The sequence below is a fragment of the Capra hircus genome, chromosome 3 (assembly GCF_001704415.2).
Source record: "Capra hircus breed San Clemente chromosome 3, ASM170441v1, whole genome shotgun sequence".
NCBI classification, from domain to species: Eukaryota; Metazoa; Chordata; class Mammalia; order Artiodactyla; family Bovidae; genus Capra; species Capra hircus.
Window position 1 is genome coordinate 76,178,909 of NC_030810.1, and position 22,561 is coordinate 76,201,469.

Sequence of the window (22,561 nt, forward strand, 5' to 3'; positions counted from 1 at the left end):
TATTATCTTACTGAACTCTTATGACTGCCGTTCTATGAATCATTCTATGCAGGAGGAAACTGAGTCACAGAGCAATTAAGTAAGCTGCCCAAGATCCAAAGCACCCCAAACTGCCAGCCACTCTACCACTAGAAACTGTGAACAGGAACACCACACGAAAACGTTCTGGATCCTACTGTAGGAATGTAGCCCAGTGGATTTAATAATTCACTACAGATAAACATTTAGACCTCTCCTGATTTGATATTATAAACAGCTGTAGTAAAGTTACTGGTAACTTCAATGTTTAGTGAACGTTGAGACATGATGGGCTGGTTTCCACAGATGATTAATTCTTTTCATAAAACCAAATGTAATGAGTGTTCAGATTTACTTAGCCTTCAGAAAAATCATGACTTTCCCTCAAACTATGGTAATTAACTATATGACAAACTCCCTATAATTAAGGGATAAATTGTTGGCATTTTATAAGCAAGAACACTTGCACGCTGTAATTATCCTGTAGCTTCCAGTTTATCAAATGTGTACTTTGAATATAAGAAGTTATGTAAGTACCTAACTTCTACAAGAAACCCATTGTCTGCTCTACACAAAACCGACAACCAGAAAATGATAGCTTGGCATAACCACGCTAAAACAATAGGCCATAACTGCCAACCCAGCTTTAACACCAGGCCCCCTTTCTCTCCTCAGAGGGCCAGCTTAAGGAGCTAATGTCACTTCCCAACTGCCAGTTATAAAGATCAAACTGCTAGGGAGGGTTTTTGCATTCACTTGTTTCCCACTGCGATCTACGATGGGAAGCGGTGCATTTACTCCAAATATTCCTTATTAAAGAAGGAGGAGAAAGCTACTCCGGGCTGCTCTGAAGCGATGGCCTTCCTCCATTTCTGGCTGATGGGCAGAAACACATATCCTTTCAGCAGCAGAGCTCCAAGGGGAAGCCCAAGACTCATGATTTTCCCGTGTGAGTGCAGACAGGGTTCTGCCTGGAAACAGGGATGGAGAGAGTGGAGAGGGAAGGCGGAGCTCAGCGGGGCGAGTGCCAATGCTCTCTAGGTGTGTAGACGGAGAATCAAATTAGACTCCAATCATCTTTATTGCCTAACTATCACATGGAAGATAAAGCACACGAATGTATCATAAACAAAAATGTTAAAGAATAAACACTGATTTCTTGCAATCAATAGATTCTAATAGAATATTTTTGCTTTCATCATCTAGTACCTTAAAAGTCGCTGTAAATAAAAATGAATTTGCATAAAATCAAGAACAGAAATATTTTAATCATTTAATACACATAATGATGTAATGGTATATAAGATATTTGGCAAGGCTAGCAGACCTCTAAAGAAACATTTTGCAAATAAATGTTAAAAAGCAGAAGACTGGGATTCCTGTTCAAGTTAATATATTGAGAGGTGCTTAAAATACCTAATTTTTACCCCGATGATTTTCTTCTAAGTATGTTTAAGATCTCTACCTGCTATTGCTTTTTGTATTTAAAGTTCAACAAGATCTAATTTTATATGTATTATTCACTTCAGTTTAGTTTAGTCGCTCAGTCATGTCCAACTCTTTGCGACCCTGTGGACTGCAGCACATCAGGCTTCCCTGTCCATCACCAACTCCCGGAGCTTGCTCAAACTCAAGTCCATCAAGTTAGTGGTGCCATCCAACCATCTTATCCTCTGTTATTCCCTTCTCCTGACTTCAATATTTCCCATTTCCAAGCATCAGGGTCTTTTCCAATGAGTCAGTTCTTTGCATCAGGTGGCCAAAGTATTGGAGTTTCAGCTTCAACAGAAGTCCTTCCAATGAATATTCAGGACTGATTTCCTTTAGTATGGACTGGTTGGATCTCCTTGCAGTCCAAGGGACTCTCATGAGTCTTCTCCAACAACACAGTTCAAAAGCATCAATTCTTTGGTGATCAGCTTCCTTTATAGTCCAACTTTCAAATCCATACATGGCTGCCAGAAAAACCATAGCTTTGACTATATAGAGTTCTGTCAGTAAAGTACTGTCTCTGCTCTCTAATATGCTGTCTAGGGTTGTCATAGCTTTCTTCCAAGGAGTAAGCATCTTTTAATTTCATGGCTGCAGTCACAATCTGCAGTGATTTTGGAGCCCAGAAAACTAAAGTCTGTCACTGTTTCTATTGTTTCCCTATTTACCATGAAGTGATGGGACTGGATGCCATCATCTCAGTTTTTTGAATATTGAGTTTTAAGTCAGCATTTTCACTCTGCTCTTTCACTTTTATCATGAGGCTCTTTAGCTCCTCTTCACTTTCTGTCATAATGGTGGTATCATCTGCATATCTGAGGTTATTAATATTTCTCCGGGTAATCTTGAATCCAACTTGTGCTTCACCCAATCCAGCATTTCGCATGATGTACTCTGCATACAAGTTAAAAAAGCAAGGTGACAATATACAGCCTTGATGTATTCCTTTCCCAATTTGGAACCAGTCCATTTTTCCATGTCCTGTTCTAACTGTTACTTCTTGACCTGCATACAGATTTCTCAGGAGGCAGGTAAGGCGGTTTGGTATTTTCACCTTTTTAAAAAATTTCACTTAGATATATATTTTATTGGGGCTTCCCAGGTGGGGCTACTGGTAAGGAATCCACCTGCCAATTCAGGAGACATAAGAAAAGAGGATTTGATCCCTGGGTAGGGAAGATCTCCAGGAGCAGGGCATGGCAACCCACTCCAGTATTGTTGGTTGGAGAATCTCACCAACAGAGGAGCCCAGCAGGCTACAGTCCCTGGGGTCACAAAGAGTTGGACACAACTGAAGCAACGCAGCATGCATGCATGTATGCATTTCATTACATAGGTATATATCTTGAATCACTATACTGTATAACTTTTCTTTGCTGTTTACCAATGACATGGACATTTGCAATCTGCTTAACGACTTGAGTTTCCCAGGTGATGCAATGGTAGAATCCACATGCAAAAAGATCTCCTGGAGAAGGAAGTGACAACCCATTACAGTTCTTCTTCCTGAAAAATTCCATGGACTGAGGAGCCTGGTGGGCTATAGTCCACTGGGTTGCAAAGAATCGGACATGACTAAATAGCACACACATAACTACTTGGGAGCTTCTCTTAACTGTATAATGAGGACATTTATTGTAAGAGGGCATCAGCTAAGCCATGGTAGAAAAGAGATTAAAATAATCAGTGACTTAGAGAAGGAGTTAATTTCTTTTTCAGAACCACCAAGGGTGTGTATGTGGACTGCTCCATGAGCTCATCCAGAACCCAGGTTATCCAGGAGGATTGGTCATCTTCAAAAATAAAAGATTATTCCAGTCACTTATCTTTTCCATTTGGTGATAAGGAGTACAGACTATCTAGCACAAGAGTTTTCAAAGAGATGACCCAGAGGTTGTGGCACCTACCCTTCTGTTTACATTGCATGGGTCTAAACTTGGTTGCTATGTCGCACCTAACTGCAGGGCAAGCTGGGGAATAAAGACTACAGCTGGACAACCATCAGTTCAGTTCAGTTCAGTTCAGTTGCTAAGTCGTGTCCGACTCTGCAACCCCATGAATCACGGCACGCCAGGCCTCCCTGTCCATCACCAACTCCTGGAGTTCCCTCAGACAACCCTGAGTGTAGTTAAAATTGGAGTGAGAAACTCAGTTACTGAAGAAGAGGAGAAGGAATACTGATCATCTATTAGCAGCCTTTGCCACTATAATGATGAAAGTGAAGGTGTTAGCTGCTCAGTCATGTCCGGGCTACCTCTTTGCAACCCCATGGACTTTTCATGGAATTCTCCAGGCCAGAATACTAGAGTGGGTAGCCATTCCCTTCTCCAGGGTATTTTCCCAGCCCAGGGATTGTACGTGGATCTCCTGCCTTGAAGGCAGATTCTTTACCACTGAGCCACCAAGGATACTCAGTTTTAAAAATTGTTGTAAAGAACAAAAGTATACTTTGTAGAGCACAGAAGTGGTTTTGTGGAAGCAATCAGGATAGCATTTGGCACAGCGTGCATGATCACTAAATGGTCATTGTTATTTTTATCATCATCATCACCATCATCATCATATAGTGTCTCTATCCTCATTTAAATGCTTAAAATCCTTTCACAGTATCATGGATAAGTGCTTATTTAGCTATTCTTGAATCCCTATAGTAAAAAGAAATTTCATTGCTTTTAAGGTGGGGAAGTTATTAACTAACTTCCAGACATTATTTATATTCCTACACTTCCTTCTCTTTCATCCTAATTGTGATCTCTGAGATCCCATAAAACAAATTGCATCCCTCTGTCATACAACAGTCCTTCAGATCTTTATGGGAAGCTATTGCTTCTTTCTTGAGTTTCCTTTTCCTATAAACTTATTATTTTTTAAACAATATTTTTGTTCCTTCTAGTCTCATTACTCATGACTTTGACTCTACTCACCATCTTAGACACATCTATTTGCTCACTTAAAAAAATCTGCTGTCAGCTCTTATGTTTTATAAACGTTCATCTTAAAACCAAGGGTGTACACAGTATACCAAGTTGACCTGAGCAAAGCAAACCATCAATCCCTCATTCAGGACATCATTTTCCCTAAGTGGGACTTAAAACCATATTAACTTCTGGCAGTCATATCGTGCTGTTGACCCATGCTGAATGGTAGGCTCCTATACCCTCTGAGCCTTTTGCATTTGTGCAGTTAACCTAGACATACCCTACCCTACAGGAACTTTTTTTTTTAAGTCCAAATATGAAATACTTCCTTTATTTCTAATTAATTGTTAGTTGTACATTTATTGCAATCTTCCAAGAATTTTTAATATTTCATCTAATTTATCAATTATCCTTCACAGATTCACCTGGGGCTTCCCAGGTGCATGCCTCAGTGGTAAAGGCTACACCCTCTCAGTGTAGGAGCCGCAGGAGACGTGGGTTCGATCCCTGGGTAAGGAAGATCCTCTGGAGTAGGAAATGGCAACTCATCCCAGTATTCTTGCCAGGCTAATCCCATAGACTGCAGTTCATGGGGTCGCGAAGAGTCAGACATGACTGAGCATGCATCCTATGCGACCTCTCCATACATAGATTCATACCATCTAAACCCCCAATTAGCATCTACTAGTAATTTCGTCCAAGATATTGATCAAAATCTGGATGTGGACAGGGCTGAGGAGAAGCCATTAGTAACCCTCTGTTACTAAATGAGAAGTCATTTAACCAGTTACATACGTGCATGAATGCATCATCGCTTAAGAAATATTAACCTATCTAGCTCACAGAAGTCTCAAGAAAAGTTATAACCTGGCTTTTCTGGTCATTGCTATGTCCCATGAGGCCTTGACCTGCTACTCAAAGTGCTACCTCGTCAGGCTCCCTTAAATCCAGCCTGTTCCTCAGGGCCTTGCTGATCAGGAAAGCACACTGGTGTTTCCCTGAGGCCAGAACTTTACACACTGAGGTTTAACAATATTTATTGAGTCCTGAGTATATGCCAGTTGTCACACTACACAGATTTTCATACAAAAGCAGCATGGAAGAAATGGAATATGTATTATGAAAAATGTATACATTCTCAAGTAAAACTCTTGCCCATGAGTGGGACCACTGTATAACATTCCTTATCTTAAAGCTATGGCAGATTACCGCACAGTCCATGGACAGACTCAACTTTTAAGCCTGAGAGGCTCAAAGAAATGTTTTCTATGTGATATGCATTTTTAAAAGTTGCTCTCTTCAGTGATTAAGTTCTTGCTAAATACCACATTAGACTCTGAGCTTATTGCAGTAAATAAAAAATGTGAAAGAACTCTCAAGAATAATTATTCATTTGCTCTAGATAACAATCACACTTTAGAATTTAAATTATGAATCACCTGTACAGATGTTACCTTTTCCAAAGGACTTTCTACTCGAGGAATGCTTATCATTGGCATCTGTGCCAGGTTATCCGTGTGTGTATGTTCATTTTCTGGTTGTCTTCCTTTGAAATTATTTACCACACATACAACCTACAATTTCAGGAAAAAATACAATTAAAACAAAGCCATGCTCCCTATAAACATGATCTTTGTGAGCAGCGTGATTAATCGCAGTAATAAAGTATTGGCATGACTTAAACACTACATGTCTATAACTTTACATTCAAATTTATCTTGTAATCCAGTGCAAGTGTGTTCAAGAGCATTCATCAATTAATATGTAGCTCAGTTAATAATGACATTGCTATTATTCCAAAATTTTCATTAAATTAGTTTATAGTCAATGCTCAAACTGATCCAAAAATAACACCATAACCTTATAAAAATTCATAGCAAGCTAACCTTTCCTTAATGTGGCTAACCTACAACTTAATTTAAATGTTAATTATATCCCATTGCTTCAAGATCTTTACATTCATAATAAACCTACTATGATTGGCACTTTCTAATTTAGTAGCACCATTAACCCTAGTTTATTGTCTATTATTGCATCCCATATATATCTGGCATTTCAACAACAGCTTACTATGGCTACCACTAAAATAGAAGACCTTTTACACAAAGGAAACTGACCCTTGTTTCAATTGATTATATCCCATACTAAACCAGAAGTTTTCATATTCTACTGTGCATGAAAATAAAGTTCTGGCACTTAAAATAAAGACATTCCTAAGCCCTCTCCTAAAAATTCTGATTTCATAAATGAAGGATAAGGTTTAGGAGTTGCCACTTTTAAAAGGCATTTCTGAAGCTTCTGATGTAGGTGGATCAAATTTCAAGAATTAGTGATTTAAATAATACAGGAAAATTAATTGCTTATATTGCTTATATTGAACTAGTAGGTAAGATATTCTTGAGCCTTCTTTTTCTGGGTTTTATATTCTATAATCAAACTGAAATACAGAATTTACTTGTAGCTAGTTTATAACTTAACATTCATTTAATAAATAAATGCTTAATATACAATCACAACTTTACATTGTATATTTTCCACAAATCACAGTGGAAAGTGTAGGGCTCATTACTGAATATTTTCGGAGGTCAAAAATTACATCTTGATTGTTCTCCAGCTTTTAAATTAAATTTTAAAATCTACAAAATAACACACACTATTAGATTTTATCTCGGAAAAAATTTCCTTGCAAACTGATATATACTTATTATCCTTTCAATTCTTTGCATAATTACAGATCAGAAGCACAGATCAAAGCCTAATAACTTAATACTCAATTTCATCACTATCATCCAGATCTTTAGAGTGAAGTCATGGCAAAGGTTTGGAAATGGGTACCTGATAAACATTCTATCAAATGATGAGCCTGCAAAGGACTAACAGATAGCAACTGACCTAAAGTAGAGGTCAGCAAATTTTGTCTGTAATGAGCAGATAGGACATATTTTTGGTTTTGTGGGTGTATAATCTCTGCAGCAAGTATTCAGCTCTTCCATTTTGGTGTGGAAGCAGCAATCAAGCAATATAATCAAGAATTTGAGCTAACAACAATATAACAAACAACAGTTTCATACCCATTTCATGAAATAAATATATATATATATATACATATATATATACACACCCACACATACACACACATTTTCTTTGCATTAATATTATGCATGCTAAGTCACTTCAGTTATGTCCAACTCTCTGTGACCCTATGGACTGTAGCCTACTAGGCTCGTCTGTCCATGGGATTCTCCAGGGAAGAATACTGGAGTGGGCTGCCATGCCCTCCTCCAGGGGATCTTTCCAATCCAGGGATCAAACCCTCATGTCTTATGCCTCCTAAATTAGCAAGTGGGTTCTTTACCACTATGGCCACCTGGTAAGCACCATTAATATTATATAAATTTATGGAAAATCAGCAGGTGAAAAAAAACTGCTACAAATTCTTCTGAATTAAAATTTGCTGAAATAACTATATACACAGACAAATGGAAGTCATTAGATGAAGAACAGATTTAATAGTGGCTACTGAAATTAGTATAATTGCTTTTTATACTAATTTCGGTTCAGAAAACTCTGAAAGTTATTACCAGTTATCTTGTTGCCTTAATTGAGGGTCAGGACAACACCACTGAAGCAGCTAAGAATTCACATGTGAAATATTTAAATGCCTAACACATAGCAGATATTCATTAAAGCATCTATTAGCATAATGATTACTCTTCATTACTATTATTATTCAAATTATGAGGAAGGAAATTATCAAATCTTCCTTAGAATCATATTCAAATATTTAGTAAGTCTTGTCTGGTAACATTCGCAAATATGAAATTGACTTCCTATTAGAAAAATGCTCATAGGAAATAACAATAGACATGGGTTTTGATGCTGAGGCTGAATGTTCTGTTCTTGGACAGTCCTCTGGGTCTCAGTTTTCTCAATTTGAAAGTGAAGAGGTTGTGACAGATTAGCAAAGTCAGCTCCATTTCTTTGGCTGGCAAAGGTATGAAAAATTCAACAAACGTTCAAAATAAAACCCAAGATGTGCCCATCTTCTGATCCTACTCCAAACCTTGATCTTTTTCTGGATTCTCTCAGGGAAAGGAAATTCCCCCTCATCCCCAAACACAGTTGCATGTGGCTGAAAGCTCGAACACTTCCTGTACTCAACCACTCAATTTGTTTAATTCTTCTTCCTAAAGATTTTGAATTCTTCTATCTGCCTTGTTCTATCCCTAACACCAACTCCAAAGACTAAGCAATCATCATTACTTGCCTGAATTCCTGCAAGGCTTTCTCAAGACTAAATCCAATCTTGACTCCCTCCAATCCCTCTCTACAAAGAGGTGAGAATGGTCTTTCCAAAATGCAAATTTTATCATGTCAACCTCCTTAAAACTACTTTGTGGCTTGGCTTCTCATTCCTCTCAAAATGCAAACTCAGGTCCACCTTTCAGCCTTCTTTCTCTATTTTCCAAACACCTTCTGTTTCCTTTCACTTCCTTTTGTTTGGAATACTCATGTCCACTGTCTTTGGGCATATCTCATTCATCTGTGATATCTCATCTCTGCACCACCACCTTATTAGTCTTCCTTGATCCCAGGCTGTTTTTATTTGCTGGCAAGGACCTGTGATTTTTTTCACTGAAATACCTATCTCTATATGAAATTATTTATCTGCAAGCATAGCATTTTGGTTGATGTGATTCTCTTCCAAGGTTATCAGCTCTATGGAAGCAGACATGCTTCTTTTTTGGATCACTATTCTATTCTCAGTGCCAGGTGAATGAACAGATTAATAAATGATCATGAATCCAGGATAAAAATTCTCAAATTTTCTGATGTTCCCATATAATTGAAAGTGACTTTCTTTAGAAACATTCTATTTTTACATTAGGGGTTTCCATGAGTGCAACTCTACCCTCTCTTCCAAAAAATAACACTAGTAATAAGTCACCATTTACATATAGATTTTTGTTTTCTTTTTCCAGTAGTGATAATAAATTAATCTGATCCATTTGTGATCAGTTTGCCTCTTCCTTGTGGCAAATAAAATATCTCTGCTGTATGGGGTTATGTGCATGGGCGTTGGGGTCAAACAGGCCTGGAGCTTAATCCTGGGCTCTTCCATTTACTAATTCTGTGAGCCTAAGCAACTTATTTAATATAACTACATCTGTCTGCTTTATCTGCAAAACTAAGACAATAATAATTATGTCTCACTGTGCATGAGAATTAATTGAGTTAATACAGTAAAGAATACTCAAATAACTCTTTATTATTACTCTTAGGAATATGCATGATAACCTGACAAGCTCTTGCTTTGGTCAGTAAAGTTGAATTATCCTGCCTGATACTGCAATATCCATCTTTCCTGCAAGTACTTTGAGGCATTCATTTTTATAAAATAATATGAATCAATCTACAATAATAAAGTCATCAAAGGTGAAGAGTATGGTATCTATAGCCTTCTCTGTACCATGCAATTGACTGACTTGACTACATATGTGATTTCACTTAACCCTCAAAAGAGCTTTGGGAAGTAAATAAAACAGTTCATTCATTCATTCATTCATCAAATATCTCCTGAGAACTTCCTATATACCACTGGGAATATACAGTGATGAAAACAAACACCATCTCTGTAAGTGGTTTACATTCTAGAGAGTTTGACAGCAAAAAACAAAACCCAAAATATTATATGTGGTATACTAAAAGTTGAATCGTGCAGTGGAGAAAAGTGAATAGGAAATGAGGAAAGGAGTCCGGGGGAGAGGTAATCACTTTAAATACAGTTCAGGGGAGGCTGCACTTTAGGAATAATGAGGAGCTACGTGGGATGGTCAATATCACACATTGAGGAAAACTGGCAAAAAAAAAAAAAAAAAAAAAGTGGCAACAGCAGGATTCAATGTAGGTTTTTCTGACTCCCACACCTGTTTTGTTCTCTAAAATATACACAGGAGCATTCCAGCAGAGGCAATGTGCAGGATGGACAGAGTGTGTGAGACAGGAAGAAAACTGACTGGATTCCAAGTGTGGGATTTCCACTGTAAAAAAAAAAAAGGGAAACATAAACTTGACCAGGAAGAGTGCAGCCAGACTCTGGAGGATCCCAGAAGCCCAATGGAAGTGTCTGGTTTAATCCAGCACGAAAGAAGCTTGGTTTTCTGTTTGTTTTATTAGTAATGAATTATATTATCATGTGTATGAAGCAGCATGCAAGGCATTTGGAAGAGAGTCTAAAGTGAGGAGGTAGCTAGGAACTGCCAGATACAGAAGAGGTAAGCAATTAGATCTCTACAATCAAGAAGTGATGGTCAGAACAGCAAAGAAGTAAGATACGGGACAAAGATTCTGTAGTGGAAGCGAGTTTCAACTAGATGAATCACCGAGTGTGGGGAGAGTGAGTCAAAGGCATATGCTAGACTTTGGACGTGGGTGACAGGGAACATGAATGCCTTGAACCGACACACAGTGGCTTGGAGTAGGTTAGTGGTAATTTTATCTTGGAATCATCTTAGTGATCTGCACACACTGCAGAATAATTGAAAACACTCCAAGATACTGCAAGCCAGAGCTATAGTCACTGCTTGAAATAAGTATTCTACTTAGTTGCCCAAATGAGAAACTCGAGAATCATCATAGATTGTTGTCCACTTCATCCTCATCAATTCCATTGTTTCATCAATTTCCAAACCATCCCACCTCCAGCCAGCCTCCCCTCCCTCTGTGCAATCAGAGGCCCATCCACCACTTCCCTGAATCTGCATAACTTGTCGCTATCCTCACCTGGAGCTTTATTTTCCAAAAACATATTTTTAAAGCACAAATCTTATCACAGAGTAAAAGCGTCTGAAAGGAAACAATCTCTCATTTATAAAATTATTTCAGTCATCCATGTGGCCATGAACTAAACATACACACCATTTTGTTTATACATTATCAGTCTGTGTAATAATCCTTCAAGGAGACTGTAACCTTATTTAAATCCTTATTGCCAAATTCAGACTTAAATTGAAGAAAGTAGGGAAAACTACTAGACCATTCAGGTATGACCTGTATCAAATCCTTTACGACTATACAGTGAAGTGTGAAATAGATTTAAGGGACTAGATCATATAGACAGAGTGCCTGATGAACTATGGACTGAGGTTCATGAAATTGTACAGGAGACAGGGATCAAGACCATCCCCATGGAAAAGAAATGCAAAAAGCAAAATGGCTGTCTCAGGAGGTCCTACAAATAGCTGTGAAAAGAAGAGAAGCGAAAAACAAAGGAGAAAAGGAAAGATATAAGCATCTGAATGCACAGTTCCAAAGAATAGCAAGAAGAGATAAGAAAGCCTTCTTCAGTGATCAATGCAAAGAAATAGAGGAAAACAACAGAATGGGAAAGACTAGAGATCCCTTCAAGAAAATTAGAGATACCAAGGGAACATTTCAGGCAAAGATGAGCTCGATAAAGGACAGAAATGGTATGGACCTATCAGAAGCAGAAGATATTAAGAATAGGTGGCAAGAATACACAGAAGAACTGTGCAAAAAAGAGCTTCACGACCCAGATAATCACAATGGTGTGATCACTCACCTAGAGCCAGTCATCCTGGAATGTGAAGTCATGTGGGCCTTAGAAAGCATCACTACAAACAAAGCTATTGGAGGTGATGAAATTCCAGTTGAGCTATTTCAAATCCTGAAAGATGATGCTGTGAAAATGCTGCACTCAATATGCCAGCAAATTTGGAAAACTCAGCAGTGGCCACAGGACTAGAAAAGGTCAGTTTTCATTCCAATCCCAAAGAAAGGCAATGCCAAAGAATGTTCAAACTACCGCACAATTGCACTCATCTCACATGCTAGTAAAGTGATGCTCAAAATTCTCCAAGCCAGGCTTCAGCAATATGTGAACTCTGAACTTCCAGATGTTCAAGCTGGTTTTAGAAAAGGCAGAGGAACCAGAGATCAAATTGCCAACATCCATTGGATCATGGAAAATGCAAGAGAGTTCCAGAAAAATATCTATTTCTGCTTTATTGACTATGCCAAAGTCTTTGACTGTGTGGACCACAATAAACTGTGGAAAATTCTGAAAGAGATGGGAATACCAGACCACCTGACCTGCCTCTTGAGAAACCTATATGCAGGTCAGGAAGCAACAGTTAGAACTGAACATGGAACAACAGACTTGTTCCAAATAGGAAAAGGAGTATGTCAACCCTGTATATTGTCACCCTGCTTATTTAACATCTATGCAGAGTACATCACGAGAAATGCTGGGCTGGAAGAAACACAAGCTGGAATCAAGATTGCCAGGAGAAATATCAGTAACCTCAGATATGCAGATGACACCACCCTTATGGCAGAAAGTGAAGAGAAACTAAAAAGCCTCTTGATGAAAGTGAAAGAGGAGAGTGAAAAAGTTGGCTTAAAGCTCAACATTCAAAAAACGAAGATCATGGCATCCGGTCCCATCACTTCATGGGAAATAGATGGGGAAACAGTGGAAACAGTGTCAGACTTTATTTTTCTGGGCTCCAAAATCACTGCAGATGGTGACTGCAGCCATGAAATTAAAAGACACTTACTCCTTGGAAGGAAAGTTATGACCAACCTAGACAGCATATTAAAAAGCAGAGACATTACTTTGCCAACTAAGGTCCGTCTAGTCAAGGCTATGGTTTTTCCAGTGGTCATGTATGGATGTAAGAGTTGGACTGCGAAGAAAGCTGAGCACTGAAGAAATGATACTTTTGAACTGTGGTGTTGGAGAAGACTCTTGAGAGTCCCTTGGACTGCAAGGAGATCCAACCAGTCCATCCTGAAGGAGATTGGTCCCAGCTGTTCTTTGGAAGGACTGATGCTGAAGCTGAAACTCCAGTACTTTGGCCACCTCATGTGAAGAGTTAACTCATTGGAAAAGACTCTGATGCTGGGAGGGATTGGGGGCAGGAGGAGAAGGGGACGACAGAGGCTGAGATGGCTGGATGGCATCACCTACTCGATGGATGTGAGTCTGAGTGAACTCCGGGAGATGGTGATGGACAGAGAGGCCTGGTGTGCTGCGATTCATGGGGTTGCAAAGAGTTGGATACAACTGAGAGACTGAGCTGAACTGAACCTTATTTAAAGAGGAAGAAACTGAGGTTAGGTAAATTGCTTAAGGGCACAAATTGAGTAGATAGTGAGGATGAGATTCAACCAAACTTTTGCTCTCTTTCAACTCTCTGGGAGCTGACAGAGGCTTCCAAATCACCTACATTTTTAAGCAAGAGCCCAAATTACTGTTATACCACATGAGGCATTCAGAGTATCCCGTGTGCTTTTTCATTCCCCTTCTTGTCACCCATGTTGGATGACTGGTATCATTTCTGGGTGCCCGATGCATACTGTGCCTTCGGCCTAGAATACAGGAGGGCCTTCATACATGCTTATTTTTTGATACATTTTCTGTTGCCTGTGCACTGTGCTCTTTGCCCTTCATTCCTTATGCCCCAAGCTACACCTATCTGCTTTACAAATTCTTCAAGTTTACATATAGTCTCTTCTTTCTGATTCGTCCCTAATTCAAACAGAGTAGGTCTCTTGAGTATATGTACCCTACATCTTCCATTACATCATCCTCTATAGAACTCTTCATGTCCATCTCGTCCCACCTGACTGCAATCTATTTAAGTACCTGGACTGGATCCTTTTCATGTACTTATTCCCAGCACCAAGCACAATGCCTGGATTAGAGTAGGGTCTCAGTAAATGTTTGTTTCATGAACGAAGAAAAGGAGGGAATGTTTGAGGGAATAGACTGGCCATTACTGTCTGACTCCAGAAACAGACTCCCAGAGAAGCCCAGTCATGTTTATCTGAGACCCTTTGCAGGCCCAGTTAAAGCACTATTCAGATGTAACTGCATTTCAGCTCCATGGGTCTGGAACATCTTTGCTGGTACCTCATCAGGCTACATCTTCTCCTCCTTTGGGTACAGAAGGAGACTACTGTATAAAGCAAAACATACTTTTGCACTGACATTAAAATCAGAAACACTGTTTTTATGGATAAAAGCTTGTTTAGTTATTACATAGTTAAAGCACTTCCATATGACCTTTTTATAAGGTCCTCGTCCTGGATGCATGGGAATGCTTGAAGGGCCCTATGGAAGATTCTGAGTATGTCCAGTAAGATGGTCTTGGGCTCAAGGGGGACCCCTAGTCCAATTAATCATTCCCCACGTGGTTCTCAGAAGAGGAAGTGAAAGGAAGATATGAGTGCTCTAGACTTAACCTTGCAAGGTATCATGATGTTCACTGGCAGTCAAGGGAAGATGGCTACAGCCACAGGAGGAGATGAAGCCTGATGAAACACCAGCAAAGATGTTCCAGACCCACAGAGTTGAAATTCAGTTACATCTGGCACTAGCGCTTTAATGCTTCAACTTTTGGCATGCTGTTTGCTGTGCCTATGATTATTTTCTTAGGATTTATGTGAAGCATTTTTTTTGTTTGTTTTATAAAAAGTTAGCCTGTTTCAACTGTCTTAAGTGAAAGCAAGGGAAAGGTTGGGGGCCATGCCTGGGCCCCCCTGTTTGCATGGGGCTACAGGATATCTCTGGGGGTGGGGAAGATAAGCCTAAGTTTCCAAGGGACCTTGGACACAGCAGGGAAAGGCATCAGAAAGAAAAATAGCAAATGGTCTAGAAAGGAATCAGGGCATAGTCACTACTTTTACCACAAGAAGTTCTAGAAGAAATAACCTATATAAAATGCCCAGCACATAACTGCGCAAATCATTGGTAGCTGGAAAGGTTTGTATAAGCTTTAACATACTGTTATAAACAGGGAGGCCTGGCGTGATGTGATTCATGGGGTCGCAAAGCGTCAGACACGAGTGAGCGACTGAACTGAACTGAAAGCCCGATTGAAACAACTAAACCTACAGAACTAAAATCTACAGAAGTAGTCCAAGGAGATTTTTACCACAGAAGTAGAGATGGCAGGCTTGCCTCATTAAGAGTCACTACGTGTGCTCCTCACTTCTTGGCAGAATCTGATTTGAGTGATATTGCCTTGGAAACTCTCCATGGGTTTTCAGTCACTGAAGGCGACCAGTTCATCTCACAAGTGAGGTTCACCTGTTAGGTTCTGGGACTTGGCAGCTCAGGAGAGGACTGTTTGGAGGCACCGGGGCACTTTGGGATACTGTACATGCTTCAGGACGCTAAGTGCCCTGAGGAAATTTTTTAAACATACATATACACAATGGAGTATTACTCAGCCATTAAAAGAATACATTTGAATCAGTTCTAATGAGATGGATGAAACTGGAGCCGATTATACAGAGTGAAGTAAGCCAGAAAGAAAAACATCAATACAGTATACTAACACATATATATGGAATTTAGAAAGATGGTAATGATGACCCTGTATGCGAGACAGCAAAAGAGATACAGATGTATAGAATGGACTTTTGGACTCTGAGGGAGAGGGAGAGGGAGAGGGAGAGGGTGGGATGATTTGGGAGAATGGCACTGAAACATGTATACTATCATGTAAGAAACGAATCGCCAGTCTATGTTTGATACAGGATACAGCATGCTTGGGGCTGGTGCACGGGGATGATCCAGAAAGATGATATGGGGTGGGAGGTGGGGGGGGGGTTCAGGATTGAGAACTCATGTACACCCGTGGTGGATTCATGTCAATGTATGGCAAAACCAATACAGTATTGTAAAGTAAAATAAAGTAAAAATAAAAATTTTTTTTAATTTAAAAAAAAATTTTCCCATTGCAAAAAGGTCCACAATGAAGTTTTATGTGTGCCTGAAAAAAAAAAAAACCTATTTGTAGGGAAGGAATGGGAATGCAGATGTAAAGAACAGACTTGTATACACATTGAGGGAAGCACAGATAGGACAAATTGAGACAGCAGCACTGAAATATACAGGCTACCATGTGTAAAATAGTTAGTAGGAAGCTGTTATATAACATAGGAAGCCCAGCCTGGTGCTCTGTGATTACCTAGAGGGGTGGGATGAGGGGACTGGGGAGGGAGGCTCAACAGGGAAGGGATATGTGTGTGTGTGTGTGTGTGTGTGTGTGTGTGTATGTAAATTATGATTGGTTTGCATTGTTGTACTACAGAAACCAACACAATATTATAAAGCAATTTTCCTCCAGTCAAAAAATAAATTCAAAAGAAAAAACATCTAGGGAGGTATGAGTGTTTTTTTAGCCCCATTCCACTTTGCATGAAAATAGTCTCTTCACTTTTAAATGTAGAAAATACACTTTTCACCCCAAGCCTGACTTTAAGCAGAACAAATGAAGGAGAAGAAAGAAATGAGTGATTTAAAACATAAATATTTCCATTTCAGAGACCACCTTTCGAAAACTAAACCCAGTGATTCACAGCTGTATTGTCTAGTAGGTGGCTATACACATTAATTAACAAACAAATTATATCTAAAGAAACTTGTACTTACAAGAAATACTGCTATAGATATTCCAACCAGAAAGCCTGCTATCACATCAGACCAATGATTTCGATATTCTGCAACTCTGTTCAGTCCAGTAAGAAAGGCCAAACACATTAAGCCTAGGCACAAAACGGGCTTAGCAAGTCTTGTTCCTTTGGCTTTGATTGTGTTGGTAATGTACATCTGAAATAGCAAACAAAAAGCGTGAATGCATTTCCTTATATATGTACACCTTATATATGTATCAGGACACACATATTTATAGGAACAGATATATAATTCAAATAATTAACTACAGTTTATAGATTTTTTGAAGAATTTTCTTAAAAGTAGAGTTAAAAAGTAGTGATTAGTTAATTGTACTTACCTTATATTGAGTAATGGTCAATTCTTATGTAACATTAATCATTTAAGATACTGAGTTGCAGACATTCCAAGTCACTTTTCACAAACTTTTAATTACTTACTCTCATTTTATCTGAATTTACATTTTATATGAATACTACTGGAAAGGGAAAATTAATGAATGTTTTTAATGTTTACATTTCTGTATACCATATTGAGAGGATGTACACTTTATAAAAGGGACTTCTCAGGTGGCTCAGGGGTAAAGAATCCACTTGCCAATGCAGGAGGTGTGGGTTTGATCCCTGGGTCAGGAAGATCCCCTGGAGGATGAAATGGCAACCCACTCCAGTATTCTTGCCTGGGAAATCGCATGGACAGAGGAGCCTGGTGGGCTACAATCCACAGTATTACAAAGAGTTGGACAGGACTGAGCTACTGAGAGTGCATGCATACTTTATAAAAATCAAACTTGTGAGCATATCTATAAAAAACAAAATCAAGTGGATTTCACTAAATAGATATTACTTGGAAAAAATAATTTAAAGTTCATTACAGTACCAACATTTACTTTTATGCTGTTATCTGAAATTGTGAAAATACTTTGTTTAACAAATTTTATCAACCAGCATAAGAACAACAGCAAAAAACCCTTAATTATATGGGAGAAATGTGTCAGTTAAACCAAAATAATCAGTAAACACCTACATTTTTGGCATCTTCATATATGCTAATGAAGAACGTGTAACTGTCAGTTGGTTGCACAGAATGAAATCTTTTCAAGTTGTGAGACACCATGGTCAAGAAACCCAGTTCTTCCCCAATCTGATTTATTTTATAGCTCAACTGCTCATAATTTCCTATATGCATTTCTATAGAAGTGAATCTGTTGACTGTGAAGGAGATGTGTCAGTTATTTCAAGTCACTGTGTGTGTTTAGTTGCTCAGTTGTGTCCAACTCGTTGTGACCCCAAGGACTGCAGCTTGCCAGGCTCCTCTGTTCATGGGATACTCCAGCAAGAACACTGGAGGAGGTGGCCGTTCCCTTCTCCTGAGGAATCTTCCTGACCCAGGGATTGAACCCCAGTCTCCTATATTGAAGGAAGATTCTTTGCTGTCTGAGCCACCAGGGAAGCCCCTATTTGAAGTCACTGCTGCTGCTGCTGCTGCTGCTAAGTCACTTCAGTCGTGTCCGACTCTGTGTGACCCCATAGATGGCAGCCCACCAGGCTTCCCGTCCCTGGGATTCTCCAGGCAAGAACACTGGAGTGGGTTGCCATTTCCTTCTCCAACACATGAAAGTAAAAAGTGAAAGTGATGTCACTCAGTCGTGTCCAACTCTTAGCAACCCCATGGACTGCAGCCTACCAGGCTCTTCTGTCCATGGATTTTCCAGGCAACTCACTAGTGATTATTAAAGAGATGGCTTTCACAGTACAATAAGTTTTTATGACATTAATGTCAGAATCTGATACTGATAATATAGTCAGAAAAATACTTACAAATGCATATAACCACTTGCCTATTGTCCTCAGTTGAATTAAAAAAAAAATACATTTGACTAAGAGATTAAACCAAATCAGCACTTAAGCTTTTAGTCCATGGCAGCCATTTTTGGGTGCTATGAAAATCAGTAATTCTCTTTTCTTTTTTTTTTTTTCTGGGCAAAGTTTGTAGCCCTGTTAGCTGCCAGTACACGCTATGAATATTTAAACAGTTCATATGATACAAGGTTTCTATCTAGCCAAGTTCTAGCCTTTTGCAAACTCTTAGGTCTCAATACTCTAGGATATATATTTTAAAAGCTGGATTATCTTCATTTTGGCATTTGACCTTCAGAGCTATGTCTGTGTATTCTAAGCCTGTGCTTAGAAGAGCTGAATAATCTCAGTTAAGAAGAATAAGTAGACATGAGAGAAATAGGAGGAGATGAGAAAAGAAAAAGATGCTTTTGCCATTCCAAGAGAATTTATTAAAGAGTTCTGCCCACATGAGTAACAAGACAAGAATATCACACCACTTCAGGTTTCCAGTGATGCATCTAGTAGAGTAATTTCTTATTTGACTCACGCATATAAATAGGGAGTGAAATTTAAGCTGCTAGTGAGATTTTCTGACTGATTACTGACTTCTTACGTTTGCATTTCTTCATGTCTGTCAGAACACTAACAGACAACTACCCTCATTAAGACAAAATGAATATGAAATGATAACTGAATAGTATTAATATGCTTGTCTGTTCAAGACAATGCTCTAAGCATTTTACTTATTAAGTCCTCAAAATAACCATAAAATATCATCATTACCTTCATTTGACAGATAAAAAAATTGACTCACGATAAAGCTTATTATAAAGAATACACAATTGGAGTATTGAGGGTGGCCCTTTCGAGAAAGAGAGATGTCAAAGGGAAGTAAGGATAGAGCATTTTGGTGCCTCCAACCTTCCTTTCTCTTGATTAATTTATTGCTTGGAAAAAAATGGCCAGTGAACATAAACTAAGCATCACTGAATGCAAGAGAAATAAAATCAAAAACAGGGGAAAGAAGGCCATTACAGCACATAGGGATGAGGCTACATCTGTACTCTACTATTAGGGAGAATTAGGAAATGGTGTAAGTGCAGTCTGTGTAGAAAATCTGCAGAATCTAAATAACTTTGGAAAGTATTTGCCTTCTCCTTCATCTCCAGAGGCCACCTCAGACAGAGCTCAGGCCTTACTTGTCCAAGTTGTGTTGGCTTATTAGTAATCCTTGAGCTTGGGCTATGATCCTCTTAAGATTCTCTTAAATTTCAATTCATTCCTAAGTTGTATGACTCAAGTATTGTTTATAAGCGGCCCCAGGATACAGCCTGGTCACTATGCTAACTCATGAAGAAGCTTCTATAATAGGAATAGCCTGGGATTTTGCTCTTCTTCCAACAGATCCCACTTAATGTCCAGAACCAGAAGAGAAGAAAATTGAATGCAAAGGGTTATGAAGAAGGGTAACATTCATTCAAATACTTTCAACTTTAAAGTGGATCATAACCCTTTATAATGCACAGATTTTTCTCAGTTGGCATGGATGTCACAAAAAAAAATTTTGAGTTTTCACTTATACATACTAGAAAACTTTCTGGTTCCCTAGTACTTATGAATATGACTGCCTTTTAACCAGTCTAATTGTGTTATCCTTACAGAAGGTCTATTATCCCTAATTTGCAGAAAAGGAAATTATGGCATAAGAATCTATTAAGCAAGTTGGATGCAGGACAGAAATTGATTATTTATGCTCTCTTGGTTTTTAATTCACTTACGAAACCATCTAGGTTAACCAGATGTCAAAATGTAACTAAAATAAAACACAAACAGAAGGGAGTATGATTTGAGCAGGATGGTATCTGTTCAGTCCTCAGTGGATGTTCACTACCTTATAAGCCAAGCCATTTAGCCATAATTGGGCAGTTCTTATCCATCCATCCCACAAATATCTATTAGCACAAATGCAGGAAGCCCAAACTGGTCATTTGCTATCTGCTAACAGCTGGGGTATATTCTTCAACACCTTTTCCCTTGTTTATACATTGTCTACAATAATTGACACATATATAAAGGGGTTTTGCTTGCTTGAGTGCTTTTACTAAAATATAATTACAAAGCTCAGGCTTCCCTGGTTGGCTCAGACAGTAAAGAATCTACCTGCAATGCAGGAAACCCAGGTTTGATCCCTAGATTGGGAAGATCTCCTGGAAAAGGGAATGGTTACCCACTCCAGTAATCTTGCCTGGAGAATTCTATGGACCGAAGAGCCTGGTGGGCTATAGTCCATGGGGTCACAAAGAATTGGACATGACTGAGTGACTTAACACTTTCACTTCACAATCACAATGCCCATGTCATGAAGTAATGTGAATGGACACAATTGTAAGAATAATCATCGATCTCTTGGGTAAACTGAGAAAGCACTGTATAATTTTAAAAACAATACTATTATAAAACAAAAATAAAAACACAAATGTTTGTGTTAAGCACTTACTATAAACCTGAAACTGTTATTCAAAGAGAAGCCATCTAGGTTATATCCAGAAGGATGAACACGAGTTCTCAGTGAAGAGGAAGTGGGGGAAAAAATTGTCCTAGACCCAGGGAGAGCATCCATGGCCCACTATATGTCTCCCAACACCTGCATCATCCCCACAGCACTCACCACAACGTATGGTTTATGCTAATTTGCTCCCTTCACTATACTAATGACATACAAGCCAGATCTGTGTTCTGTACTGTAAACCTTGTGCTTAGTTAGTCCTTTGTCTGAAACACTGTAAGCACTTGAAATAACTATTAGACTAAATAACAGAGGGAATAAATGAAAAATGCAAAGGTACAGGAGAATGAGTATGGAGTATTTCCCTCATAGCATTTGCCACTATCTAAAAATCATGTTCTCTCTTTTGTGTATGTATGTTTATCTGTTGCCTCTATGAGAATATTCCATTAGTGTAAAACCTCTGTCCATTCACAATTCTACCTGAAATTCATTGCTGTTGTCATGGTTTAGTCACTAAGTCAAGTCCAACTCTTTGTGATCCCATGGACTACAGCCCACCAGACTCATCTGTTTAAATGGTATGCTTGGGGAAAAGTGAATTTTTGAACTTTTGTCAGAAAATACACATCACTATCAGAAAATGTCTTGCATATGCCTTTGTTTACTTGCTATTGTCCTTCTCCTCCTGTCTATCTCATATTGCCTGAAACAAAACTTGATACAGGACAGGCACCTGTGATGGAAAGAATATTAGCTCTATAACAATGCTGAAGCTCTAATCCTGGGAACTTGCGAATATGTCACCTAATCACATGAGTGTTTAAAAGTGGATAACCTTCCCTAGCTTTAGTCAGAAACAGATCTGAAGATGCTATGCTACTGTCTTTGATGATGGAGAAAGGGAGCCACTAAGCAAGGAACTGAGATATCCTCTGAGATCTGGAAAGGTAAGAAATGAACTCTCTTTAGAGCCTCTTGAAGGGATGCAGCCAGGCTGAAACCTTCAGTTTAGCCCAGTGAACCCAGACTGGACTTCAGATCTATAGAACTCTAGGATTATAACTTTGGGTTGTTTCTAAGTCCCTACGTTTGTGGTATTTTGTCATGGTTTAAAAAGAAAACTACTATAATCAATCAATATCTGCTTCGTGCGTGAATGAATAAATGGACTGGAATTTGTAAAAATGACCTATAAGAGAGAACTGTGGCACTGAGATTAGATCATCTGCTCTGGAATCAAAGAGTTATGGGTTGAGTCCCAGCTCTGCCACTTAAACAAGTGAATAACTTAAACAAG

At 38.8% G+C, this 22,561-nt stretch overlaps 1 protein-coding gene across 2 annotated transcripts in view; it reads right to left on the reverse strand.

The window, feature by feature from the left end:
* PLPPR5 (phospholipid phosphatase related 5) overlaps positions 1 to 22,561 on the reverse strand; it is a 135,226-nt gene that overhangs the window by 26,692 nt on the left and 85,973 nt on the right. Inside the window, exons 4-5 of one of the 2 annotated variants that reach the window (XM_005678058.3) lie at positions 16,894 to 17,070; positions 5,867 to 6,001 (exon numbers count right to left, since the gene is read on the reverse strand). In XM_005678058.3, the coding sequence (XP_005678115.1) occupies positions 5,867 to 6,001; positions 16,894 to 17,070 (312 nt within the window). The remainder of the gene's footprint in view (positions 1 to 5,866; positions 6,002 to 16,893; positions 17,071 to 22,561) is intronic. The other variant, XM_005678059.3, reaches the window with a different exon arrangement.